The 13639-nt window shown below is 36.1% G+C and overlaps 1 protein-coding gene across 10 annotated transcripts in view; it reads left to right on the top strand.

Annotated features, from left to right (window-relative positions):
• Znf638 (zinc finger protein 638) overlaps positions 1-13639 on the top strand; it is a 95064-nt gene that overhangs the window by 24039 nt on the left and 57386 nt on the right. For all 10 annotated transcript variants that reach the window (XM_004668305.3, XM_045151636.1, XM_045151643.1 and 7 more), the window contains 6 exons: positions 2994-3055; positions 5908-5946; positions 7394-7692; positions 8528-8796; positions 10322-10468; positions 11987-12109. In XM_004668305.3, coding sequence (XP_004668362.2) covers positions 2994-3055; positions 5908-5946; positions 7394-7692; positions 8528-8796; positions 10322-10468; positions 11987-12109 — 939 coding nt within the window. The remainder of the gene's footprint in view (positions 1-2993; positions 3056-5907; positions 5947-7393; positions 7693-8527; positions 8797-10321; positions 10469-11986; positions 12110-13639) is intronic.

Genomic DNA, 13639 nt, shown 5'->3' with positions numbered 1-13639 from the left:
CACTTTAATCTGTGACTAGCCCTGGACTTAGTACTAAATTGGGCATTGTTGGGCTCCATCATGTTACTGCAAAAAGTATAACCACCAATTTTTCCAAGTCAATGAATTGAAGAAAATATATGTTAAAGAAATTTCAAAATTTTGAAACAAAAAAATGGTTTGGCGATATAACTTGTTTCAATATATTGTAGGGCAAAGCTATTTATTGTTTGTTTCTTGGCTTTAGATTTGTATCAGTCAGGCCAGCATTATCAGCCTAACAATGCCTATTGTGTATTATAGAAGTTTGGGGTAAAAATGAAGCATATAAATATGCATCCTAGTATCATTTTCTAGTCAGAAGCGGGTAATGAAATGACACAATGTATACTAATTTTGTAGACTAGAAGGATATATAGGAAGAAAGACTTCATGGAAGAGTTTGAATAGTTTGTAGGGTTTAGATATCTGAGGAGGAGCACCAACATGCAGATGAGAAAAGGTTCTGAGGCAAGACTTAATGATCTTGTTACAATAGAATGCAATGAAGAACATACTGGAAGTAAGTTTAAAGGGTCTTGAAATGCTAGCATAAGGAGCTAGATTTGAGACCAGAGGCATTGGGAAGGTAATTGAGTTTCTTGATATATGAAGTACCATGTTGAAAGTGTTTCTAGGGAGATAATGACTAAGTGCAGGTGAATAGAAATGAGAAGAAAGATGCCATATGGCATCTAATTGGAAGCTTCCCTAGTTATTCAAATGTTAAGTGGTAGAATTTGTATTAATAAGATAAATTTGGGGGCTGGAGAAATGGCTTAGTGGTTAAGTTCTTGCTTGTGAAGCCTGAGGTCCCCAGTTCGAAGCTCAATTCCCCAGGACCCACGTTAGCCAGATGCACAAGGGGGCGCACACATCTGGAGTTTGTTTGCAGTGGCTGGAGGCCCTGCAGCACCCATTCTCTGTCTCTCTATATCTACCTCTTTCTTTGTCGCTCTCAAGTAAATAAAAATAATAAATAAATAAATTTGCGAACATATAAATCAGTCATCAGATCATTAGATTTTATAAAAATTGCCATTATAAACGCCTTTTAAAGAAAACACATAGGGGCTCATCTAATTAAAGTATTCAAACTAGGATTTAGATATACAAACTCCCTATTTTGTGATGTATTTTGATACCTTGTAAATGTACATATATATGACATTATAAATAATGTACCCAGTAAGTGTGAATTACTAATTTATTTGTGAGAGAAAGGCAGATAGAGCAAGAATGGGTGTGCTAGTACTGAATATCTTTTGCTTCATAGATAATTATTGCTTTTTCCTATAAAAGCAGTGTTTTTATAGCTTTTTGAACTATTGTCTGGGTACTTTTACCAGTGAATCTCAACTTAGCTGGCGTAGGTATATTTACTGAGCTTAGATTAAATACTGTAAGTGAAGCAAGCCTCTTAGAGACAGTAACGTGGTGTGTGTTTTGGAGAAAATGATGCCTTAATTAAGGCAACAGTTACCTTCAGCTAATGGTTGCTCCAGGAATGCATATCTAGTATTATAATTTCTTTGTATGTTTTTCAAGAAAAGCTGGAAATTGGATTTGGGTGTAAAATCTTTGAATTTATAAATGTGACAACTTATTCAAATAAAATACTTTATGGTCCAAAATAAATCATGCCCAACTTCCTGCCTCTTAGTCTATCTGTTTGGTATAAGCAATGTCTGTATCAAAAGATGTAGGTTGAGCACTATTAAAGGCTTAACTGCTAATGTCTTCTTGCTTTTTGATCACAGCAGTAAGGAGGGTATGCAGTTACTCCATTTTTGTAGCCAAAATTAAGCTATAATGAAACAGTTTATTGGCATAACTTGTTGCTCAATGTTGGAAATAGCATACACTTTGAGATAGTTTGTACTAAGGCAGAGTCCAAAGTTAGTGTCAACCATAGTATAACTGTGGAAGTAGAAATAAATAAAATCTTTTCTTAAGGGAAGATTAAGACAGAATTTTTTACCTTTCCAGATGCTGGAGGAACAATAACACATTGAGTAACATACATGTTGCTTTTAACTAACTGCTTGACTTTGGAGACTGTTTCTTTAAAAACTGTATTGTCGTCGTCCCCCTCAAAATGTATCTTCCAGGAACTATTTGTTATGGATTGTAATTTCAAGGCAAACTTATTTGTAAATGAAGTAGTATATAAGCATTTTAATTGTAAAGCTCTATATGTAAAGGATATCGTGTCTTTTTGAAATGCTACCTTCCTTTAAACCTTGAAAATAAATTAGATTTGGTCAACAGAAGTTTTTCATGAAAATTTTACTGACTTTTTTCTCAATATAGTGAGTACTTTATTTGGAATGAAGTACATAAAGTAATATCTTTTGGTGGGTAATATTAATTTGAAATTTAGAAGAATAAGTCATTGAGATACTGATTTTTTTAAAAATATTTTATTTATTTGGAAGCAGAGAGAAAATGGGTGCAACAGGGTCTCTTACCACTGCAAACTTCAGATGCATGCACCAGTTTGTGCATCTTACTTTATGTGGGTATTGGAGGATTGAACCCAGGCCATTGGGCTTTCCAAGGAAGCTTCTTTAACTGCTGAGCCATCTCTCTAGTCTCAGATGCTGAATTTTTGAAGAAGTCACATAAATTCCACATTATAGGGTTTGTTTGTTTTTTTTGCTGTTTGGGAAAATTTGAGAAGTTATTTTCTGGAACATGCTTTTATTTTCTCCAAATTAAAACTTTCAAAATGTCAGTGGTGTATGATTTTAAGTGTATTTTTATATAAAATATTTTAAAATGGGATCAAGGTGTGGAATTGCGTACATTTTGTTGGGGGATTCTAGTTTTTGTTTTAAAAATTTATTATAGCCAAATGCTATTTACAGCTATATTTTTAAAATTTAAAATATCCTTTGTCATTTAAAAAAGCCTAATTCATTGCTCATCGTGAAGAATATTTTAATTTCAGCACTTCTCTTTTTTTACAATAGGATTGGATTCAGCATCAGAACACTTCTACTCATATTGAGAGCTGTCGACAGTTACGTCAACAGTAAGAACATTTTTTTTCCTTTTTAAATAGGTGGCAGAATTATGAAATAATGTTCAGATGTAATTATTAAATACATTTAGCTTGATTGAAGTTAACTGCCTTTTGAAAAATAGTAATCTTCCAGAAATGTGTTTACTATTTGTTTCTACATAGACAATTTAGTGTGGTCCTTTAGTGTCTCTTAACATAAACCCTAGTAGGTGGACTTTTTTAAAAACCTTTTTAGGGCTGGAGAGATGGCTTAGTGGTTAGGCACTTGCCTGTGAAGCCTAAGGACCCTGGTTCGAGGCTCCCCCAGGACCCACGTTAGCCATATACACAAGGGGGCGCAGGCATCTGGAGTTCGTTTGCAGTGGCTGGAAGCCCTGGTGCGCCCATTCTTTCTCTCTCACTCTCAAATAAATAAACAACAAAAAATTTTTTTTTTAAACTTAAAATTTTGTTTAATTTTTTTGAGAGGGAGAAAGAAGAATGGGCACACCAGGCCCTCCAGCCACTGCAAATGAAATCCAGATGCCTGCGCCCCCTTGTGCATCTGGCTTACATGGGCCCTAGGGAATCGAATTGAGGTCCTTTGGATTTGTACACGAGTGCCTTAACTGCTAAGCCATTTCTCTAGCCCTTTTTAAATTTTTATTTATTTTGTTGTTTTTCTTTGCAGGCTTGCCTTTCTCAGAATGACTTGTTTCAGAGCAAACAAACATCGTTCCCTTCTACTATCTTACCTATTTTTCAGAGATTACGTAACTAAAAACCAACTCAGTCAAAACCTGTTTTCATAGTAAATCTTAAGCCAGAGGTGCATTGATTCAGCTCTTTTCCCTTCTGTAAGCAGAACACCTGGCCTACTCAGTCATAGAAGGGAAATAACCATTTCCTCCTATATTAGAGTAATGTAAAATTAAATTGGTTTTCAACATCATTAAATAAGTTCCTAGTCAACAGACTGATAACATCTTGAATTTCAAAGTTATTCAGGACTCTTCCAATTTAGGCCATAAATCCAATTTATTACTACGTTTTGAAAATACTTATTTGTGTGTGTGTTTGTGTGTGTTAGGGGTATATATGGGTGCACCAGATTCTCTTGCTGCTGTAAACAAACACCAGACACATGTGCCACCTTTTGCATTTGACTTATATGGGTGGTTTAGGAACTGAACCCCAGCTTCAGTCTTTGCAAATGAGCACCTTTATTTGCTGAGTCATCTTCTTAGCCCCAGTTTCTTCTCTTCTTCTCCTCCCCCTTCTTTTTTACTCTGCTCTACTGCCCTCCTCCTGCATTGTCATTAGTACTTGAGACAGTCTCTTAGGCAACCAGGCTAGGCTGTGAACTTTCTGTGTACTTCAGGCTAGCCTTAAACTCTTCGTCCTCATTCTCCTAATTCCTAAGTGCTGAGATTATAAGCATTAGCCACTACACCTAGCCAAAATATTTCTTTTTTTTTAAATGGAGATTATTAATTCATTTAATTGGGAGACTTCAGGGAGTGATTCTACTTTTAGAAACAGCTAAATTTGGGCTGGAGAGAGATGGCATAGTGGTTAAGCGCTTGCCTGTGAAGCCTCAGGACCCTCCTTCAAGGCTCGATTCCCTAGGAACCATGTTAGCCAGATGTACAAGGGGGCATACGAATCTGGAGTTCATTTGTAGCACCTGGAGGCCCTCGTGTGCCCATTCTCTCTCTGTGTCAGCCTTGCTCTCTCTGTCTGTCACTCTCAAATAAGTAAAAATAAACAAAAAAATTAAAAAAAGAAAAAGAAACAGCTTATATTTGATGATCAAGCAAACATCATTATCATGAATATTTCCCATTTCCTGGCTCTTGTGTGGCTTCATGAAAACTCAGGTATATCAAAATGGCCCCTATATACTTCTGGACTTCTGTGATCTGTATAGCTGGTTATTTTCAGGAGCTGTGTTTTGTTTCAGTTTTGCTTTGATTTGTTATGAGATAGGGTCTTACGTATCAGGCTAGGCTTTAATTCCCTATGTAGACCAGGGTGCCCTTGTCCTCCTGATCCACCTGCCTTAGCCTCCTAACTCATGGGATTGCAAGCATGCACCATCATACCTGGCTCTTTCTTTTTCTTTTTCTTGGACCCTTTTTCACAGAACTTCCTGCAGTGGTCCTTGTTTTGACTCTCTTGATCTACTTTGGGAAAATTGTCCATCTCTAAAGCAGTTGTAGTAGTTTTGGTAATAGGTTATTGCACTTATGGTGTCATGCATCTGGCATTTTCCTGGCACATGTACACACAGAGAGAAAAATGTGCAAATAAAATTTAAAAACAAAACAGAATAAAAAGTGGGATTGGCTTCTTAGATAGCACAATCTTAGCTTATCATAGGGAGATAACACTGCTAGAATTAGATATGTAAACCCCTTCCTAAGCTTTTATCTTGTATTTCTGAATGCTTTTGTTTGTACTGTCCACTTTACATAAATAAATTTTGAAGTCTTGGGAAACATTTTATTACACATCTGTTAGCATTTTACCTTGCTTATATACTGAGCTAACTAAATATTTTACTTCCAAGAAAATTCTTACATTTTAATACATTATTAAATCATTTTATATAAAAATGGAAATTTAGCTGGGCATGGTGGTGGCACACACCTTTAATCCCAGTGCTCTGGAGGCAGAGGTAGGAGGGATAGCTATGAGTTTGAGGCCACCCTGAGCCTACATAGTGAATTCCAGTTCAGCCTGGGCTTGAGTAAAAACCCCACCTTGGAAAAAAAAAAAAAAGAAGTTTAAATAGTATTGATATGTTATAGGTAAAGATTAACTGAGTCTTTCTGGTCTTAATTTAAACTGCTCTTTGGTGTTCTTTATTTTCAAATTAGATACCCTGACTGGAATCCTGAGATCCTGCCATCAAGAAGGTAATGTTCTTTCAGTAGTGTTATTATTAAAACTTGATTTCTGGTCTGGAGAAATGGCTTAGTAGTTAAAGGTGTTTGCTTGCAAAGCCTGATGGCCCAGGTTCAGTTCCCCAGTACCCACATAAAGCCAGATGCACAAAGTGTGCATCTAGAGTTTGTCTTTAGTGGCAAGAGTCCCTGGTATGCTCATTTTCTTCTCTTTTTGTCTTAAATAAATTAAATATATTTTTTAAAAAACCTTGATTTCCAGGCTGGAGAGATGGCTTAGTGGTTAAGCATGTGCCTGTGAAGCCTAAGGACCCTGGTTCAAGGCTCAATTCCCCAAGACCCACGTTAGCCAGATGCACAAGAGGGTGCATGTGTCTGGAGTTGGTTTGCAGTGGCCAGAGGCCCTGGAGCACCCATTCTCCCCCCCCCCCTTCCTCTCTCTGCCTGTTGCTCTCAAATAAATAAAATAAACAACAAAAAAACCCCTTGGTTTCCTTTTAGAAGTAAATAGCTATTTTTTAATTGGTACTTTTTAAAATTATGTCCTACTTTAACCATATTTAAGCAGTTGGAATAAGAACCTTCTATGATTCTTTTTAATTTCGTTTGCAGCAGCTGGAGGCCTTGATGCAAACAAACTTCAGATGTGTGTACCCCCTTGTGCATCTGGCTTACATGTGTCCTGGGGAATCAAACCTGGGTCCTTTGGCTTTCCAGTCAAATGCCTTAACTGCTAAGCCATATCTCCAGCCCCTAAATTCTTTTTTTAAAGAATATTATTTATTTATTTATTTGTTTGTTTGTTTGAGAGAGAAAAAGACAGATAGAGTGAATGTATATATATGTGGATGGGTGCACCCAGGTCTCTAGCTACTGCAGATGAACTCCAGACACTTGGCCATCTAGTGCATCTGACTTTACATGGGTGCTGGGGAATTGAACCTGGATCCTTTGGCTTTGCAGGCAAGCATGTTAACCACTAAACCATCTCTCCAGCTCCCTAAATTCTTTATGTAAACATAATACTTGTGAAATGGTAGGGGAAAGACTAATAAATGAACAAATATACTTCATTAGAGTATCCAAAATAGAGATTGAAAACTAGAAAAGAAAAGGATTCAAACCAACTAGAGGACTAATCATGTGTTTTGATTGTTACTTCCATACCTATAAGGCTGGATACATTATAACAAATAGGACTAGTTTTCATTTTAAGTTATTATCTGTGACCAGAGTTTGGTGTTAGTAGTTTGTTTTTAAAAAACTATTTCTTAGCCAGGCAAGGTGGGTCATGCCTATAATCCTTCCAGTTAAAGAGCTGAGGTAGTAGTATTGCCACAAGTTCAGGGACTGCCTGTCTTTAAAAAAAAAAAAAAAAAAAAATTAAAAGCTTCTTCTGTCATCTAATAAAATTTAAGTTTATAGTAATTTGCTAAGTTTGTTTTTTTCTACTTTGTAGAAATGAAGGCAATAGGAATGAAAATGAAACTCCAAGAAGACGTTCTCATTCTCCCAGTCCTAGACATTCTAGGAGGTCAAGCTCAAGTCACAGGTTCCGTAGATCTCGAAGTCCAGTTCGCTATACATATAGGCCACGAAGTCGAAGTCCAAGAATTTGCCATCGGTTCATTTCCAGATACAGATCAAGATCCAGATCCCGTTCGCCATATCGAAGCAGAAACCCATTTAGAGGTAGTCCAAAATCTCACCGATCAGTTAGCCCTGAAAGAGCCTCAAGAAGATCAGTGAGGTCATCAGGTACGAATCACCCTGAAACCATAATTCTAGTTTTGACTAAATTTTTCATTCCTTTTATTTGGACTTTAAGAAATTAGATGTTTTATGTTATTAAATCATAAAATTTATAGATGAGATGTGACCCATATCCCAAAGTGCATTATTCTTGTTACTTTGAGAAGATGGATGAATAGTGTGTCCATTCATTAGCATCAGCTTTAAAAACCAAGGGTATGAACCGGGTGTGGTGGTTCACGCCTTTAATCCCAGCACTTGGGAGGCAGAGGTAGGAGGATTGCCATGAGTTCAAGGCCACCCTGAGACTACATAGTGAATTCCAGGTCAGCCTGAACTAGTGTGAGACCCTGCCTTGAAAAAAACAAACAAACAAAAAAAATCCAAGGATGTAAGCTGAGTATGGTGGCACAACACCAATAATCTTAGCATGGGAGAAGCAGAGGTGACATAATAGAGTTCAAGGTTTCCCTATCTCAAAAGAAGACACATTGTAGTTTGCTTTAATAATTTTAGGGGCTGGATGGATATACTTGGTGGCTTGATTATAGATTTACATTAATTCACTTAAGCCTTGAAGAAATTATTCATATTTTGGATGGTTATGTCTTTCTTTTTTTAAAAAAAATATTTATATTTGCAAGCAAAGAAAGAGAATAAACATGTCAGGGGTTCTAGCCAATGAAAACAAACTCCAGATTCATGTGCAACTGGCTTTAGGTTACTGGAGAATCGAACCTGGGTTATTAGGCCTTAACCACTGGGAAATCTCTCCAGCCTTCAATCTCTCTAGCCCTCAAGTTCTTTTTAATTAAACTTGTGCTTATATCCTTTTTAATAGATAGAAAGAAAGCACTAGAAGATGTACAACGGTCTGGACATGGGACAGACTCTAATAAACAGAAGCAGCATGAAACAGTTGATAAAGGACTCTCACCAGCACAAAAGCCTAAAAATGTCAGTGGAACAAAGCCATCAGTTAAATCTGCAAGCTCTACAAAGAGTGATGCAAATGTAGGACATTCTACTCGTAAATCTAAGAATCTTGAAGATGACACCTTACAAGAAGGTAAACAGGTGTCTGGTAAAGCTTTTTTTCTCCAGCGGAAGGTCAGTAATTCTTTAGTATATTAGTGCATTTGTTACTATGACCAAAAAACTAATTGTCTGAAGCTTTTAATTTGAAATCATGACTTTTTGTTATTTTAATGCAGACTGTGTTACTAGTTTTTCTTATGAATAATAAGTGTTATTCAGCCTTAACACCTTAAGAATGCCAGATATTTGGCATTTGATATGTCAAACCTGAATTGCAATCAAATGTAGCACCATAATCTAGCACCATGAATTTAGCACTAAAGCAAGAGGATTGTAAGTTTGAGGCCAGTCTGGGCATCAGAGGGAGATAATATCTTAAAACCAAACAAACCAATGTGGTAAATGATGAAGTTTTTTGCTCCCTTCAGAAGCAGATCAGTGAGGTGAAACTTGGCTGGCTATAGAGTGGATGTAAACAACAGCATTAGTGAGTTTTTATAACCTTTGTTAATAAACCAGAAGTTAGAATTGCTCATTTCCAGTCTATATCATATTTTATGTGATACAATTGGAAGTTAAGTACTCTGTAGTGGTGTAGTTTGTGTTCTGTTACAGATTTACTTTATAGTTTGACTAGAACTCACTGCCATACTGAAGTTTTTTTTTTTGATTTTTTAAATTGTATTAGATAAATTAAGACTCAACAATTGTGTTCCTTCTCCAAAAGTTATAGTCAACATGTGATTACAAATTTTTTAAATCTGTTTTTATTTATTTATTTATTTATTAATGAGAGGGAGAGAAAGAATGGGCACACTAGGACCTCTAGCCCCTGCAAACTAACTCCAGATGCATGTACCACCATGTGCATCTGGTTTACATGGTACCTGGAGAATTGAATCTGGGTCCTTAGGCTTCTCAGGCATGTGCTTTAATCATTAAGCCATCTCTCCAGCCCTTTTCTTTTTTGTTTTGTTTGTTATTTGAAATAGGGTCAGACTGTAGCCCAGGCTATCCTGAAATTCACTGTTCAGGGTGGCCTTGAACTCATGGCAATCCTCCTTCCTCTATCTCCCGCGTACTGGGATGAAAGACATGCGCCACCACACCTGGCTGTGATTACAAAATTTTGAAAGTCGTTAGGAAGAAGTATTGAGTATAGATAATTTTTCTAGTTAGTCTGCTGTGTAAAATTATTTTGTTTAAATACATCTAGTGGTAGCCATGAAACTTTCAAAAGGATTTTCTTCTTAACATAAATGGTAAATTTAATATTATAGTATATCCAAGTTGTATACTTGTTTTGTAGATGCTATATTGCCCAGGCTAGTCTTACCTAAACTTGCTGTAGTCCTCATCCCTCAGGCTCCCGAGTGCTGGGATTATAGGCATGTGCTACCATACCCTGCTTATATGAATCTTTAAAAATACTATACCTATGTAGATGCCATCTTCGATTAGTAGAACATAGAATGAACAAAGCCATAATGTTTAGAAAAGACCCATTAAAAGACTGATAGTAGATGTCATATATGGAATAATTATTACTATGGTTAATGCATAATTAATTTGTTTTTAATTTTCACTCCAAAATTAGCCTCGAAAAGAGCCATCTTTGAGTTACAATTCAATTCTCCTTGTATCTGAACTACCAGAGGATGGCTGTACTGAAGAAGATATTAGAAAAGTATTTCAGTCATTTGGAAAAATTAATGATGTCCTTATTGTACCTAGTAGAAAGGAGGTAAGTCATTCAGTCTATTGTAAAATTTCATGCAGAGTTGTAGCTTTGGTGATAGTAAAAGCTGTTGTTTCCTAGCCATTTGTACTTCATGTATTCATATGTAATTCATATTCATGTAATATTCATATATAATTGATAGTTAAATAAGTGTTTCACTGTATTCACAGTGACTAGGCAAAAGACCCTTGTGAATGAGCAAAATCCTAGGGAATGTAACACTTAACTTTTTTCTTTTTTTTTTTAATTTTAATACACTTAGACTACTGTTTCTTGATATTTTGGTTTAATTTTTATTTACTTATTTATTTGACAGAGAAGGGGGAGAAGGAGAACGGGTGTGCCAGGGCCTCCAGTCACTGAAAACGAACTCCAGACACATGTGCTCCCTTGCACATTTTGCTAACGTGGGTCCTGGGGAATCAGACCTGGGTCCTTTGGCTTTGAGGCAAACACCTTAATTGCTAAGCCATCCCTCCAGCCCACACTTTACTTTTTTAAAAGCCAGATTATATTTTAACTTTTGTAGGCTGTCCTTGGGACCACAACTAGTTTGCCACAATAGTATAAAAGTAGCCATTATGTAAATGAGAGAGCATGGCTGTGTTGGGAAAAAAAAATAATAAATAAATAAATGGCATGAGTATTAGTTACCTTTTTTTTTTTTGTCAGAACAAAAAGCTTAAGGGAAGAAGGGCTTATTTCAGTTCCAGATTGCATTCTATCATAGCAAGAAAGAAGCAGAGAACGAAGCATGCTGGTGCTCAGCCAGCTCTTTTTTTTTTAATATAATTCTGAATCATGACTCATGGAATGGCACTGCCCACTGAAGGTGAATCTTCCCACCTCAACCTAATCAAGATACTCCCCAGAGGATAACATAATCTAGGAAATCCTTCACAAGCAATTTTAGGTCCTATCAAATTTATAGATATAAACCATCTGAACATACCATAGTTTATACCACTAAAGTGTAAAACAGAGAGAGGGAAAAGCACCAGATCTTTCTTATGGTCATTTATGTTTTATGATCCACAAAGAAGTATTAAATTTATTTATTTATTTTAAAATATATTTTACTTACTTGAGAGAGAGAAAGAGGCAGAGGGAGAGAAGAGGGTGCAACAGGACCTCCAGCCACTGCAAACGAACTCTAGACGCATGCACCCCTTGTGTATCTGGCTTACGTGGGTCCTGGGGAATCGAACTGGGATCCTTTGGCTTTGCAGGCAAACACTTTTAACTGCTAAACTATCTCTTCAGCCCTAAATTTATTTTTAAACACAGAGTCTTAAGCTAGACATGGTGATGCACAGCTGTAATCACAAGACTTTGGTGGTGTAGACTGAAGAATCAAGTGTTCAGAGCTAACCTTGGCTAAATAGCTAGTTCAAGTTCAGCCTGGGCTATATGGCTCCCTGTCCCTTAAAAAAAAAGAAAGAGTGGGGACAAGGAAATGAAGGTAAAGGAAAGAAGTAAAGGATTTTTTTTTTTTTCACCAAAAAACAAATTTCATTTTAGGCTTACTTGGAAATGGAATTGAGAAAAACAGTTACTGCAGTCATGAAGTATGCTGAAACAATGCCTCTTGTAATAAATGGAAAAAGTGTGAAAATATGTATTCCAGGAAAGAAAAAAGCACAGGTAAATTGAATTTAGATGTTTTGGTGGTGGTTTAACTTTTTAAGCCATTGGCACACATGTAGAGAAATTGTTAAATACTAATCTAGCAGATTAAAAATTTTATATACAGGCACATATATACCATACAGGTAGTATTAAATGATGAGCAACAACACATCATTTTTTTACATATGAGATACAAAATAAGCAAACTTCACCAAATAGAACATTGACAGTACCCTAGGAAGCCCCTCTGCTGCTGCTTTCCATACCTTATATCCTCCCTCAGGTAATCATTGTAAAAGTTTTATTTATTTAGTGTGCTGTATGCATGCGTGCACATTAATTTTATATTGAAATGCACACATAATACTTATTTGAAAAAGGGTCTTTGGGTCTTCAGTTTTTATTTCTAATTTTGTATGCATAGTTACTTTACTTCTAGGGTAACTCATCATCCTAGTTTATGCCTGCTGCATGGATTTGAAAGAATGAGTTTCCCAGAGATATTTTCCTGTCAGAACTACCCCAGGTGGCCATGTAGTTGGGAAGGAAGTTAAAGAGATGCAAGAACTACATACACAATTTGAGAACTTAAGCTTTATCATGTTGGCAAGTCAGTGTTATTCAAGAGTTTAAACATAATGGGAAGCATTAATTAGTGACTTATCTGAAAGTGGTTTGGAGAATAAATTAGACCAGCTAATCACTCTGAAGGCAAAGAAAGCCTAGAAGATTGATTTAAGTGGAGAGAAGGCATGGGTACTGAAGTCTGTTGAGGAAACTCAGTTAATTCATATAATTTTTTGTGATAATAGTAATAGCTTTTGGTAGATTAACATGCTTATATCAGTTATTATCAAGTATGAACTATCTAATCATTAAAATTGGAGAACTAGAAAAGCCATTTTTGTTTAATTCTTAAAAGTTTAAGAACTTAAAGTGTTTCAAGTAGATTAAAATCTCCTGGGTGACTTTTTGATAAGTTTGACAAGATTACATAAGTTCAAGAGTCCAACTATATTAATAGCTTGTTATCATGATTTTCATAAATATAATTGGGAGAGCTATCTATACATACCATGTACCTGTCACAGACTTTGATGTTCTTCAGTCAGATATGAGTTGAATGTATAGAATGGAAGAGAGGGAGGAGGGAAGGAAGCTTAAACAGTGAACTCCTGACTCCTCTGTGATGATAGAACAGCACATTAGGGAATAACTGGAAGGGATCTCCCAACGGAACACTAGCCATATCTCCTTCACATTGGAAGCACCTGAACAATCATTTTTGACATATTAATGTAGTGAATGGAATGTGCAAAGTTTGCAACAGCAAATGAAAAGTAAAACTGGTAGTCCAAACAGGAAACAAGGGCAGTATGGTATAGATAATGATTTTTGGTATGGATAGCCAAAACAAAGAAGATACTTAACTTGCCTGCATTTAATGGTTGGACTGAGTCTGAATCTGGCTATGATCCATACAACATTCTCTCCATTTTGCTTCTTTTCAGAAGTAATACATGTTAGAGAAAAAGTAAAACTTTC

This window comes from Jaculus jaculus, chromosome 6 (genome assembly GCF_020740685.1).
Source record: "Jaculus jaculus isolate mJacJac1 chromosome 6, mJacJac1.mat.Y.cur, whole genome shotgun sequence".
Classification (NCBI taxonomy): Eukaryota; Metazoa; Chordata; class Mammalia; order Rodentia; family Dipodidae; genus Jaculus; species Jaculus jaculus.
Note: the sequence above shows the minus strand (reverse complement) of the source record. Positions and strands in the feature narration are given on the sequence as shown.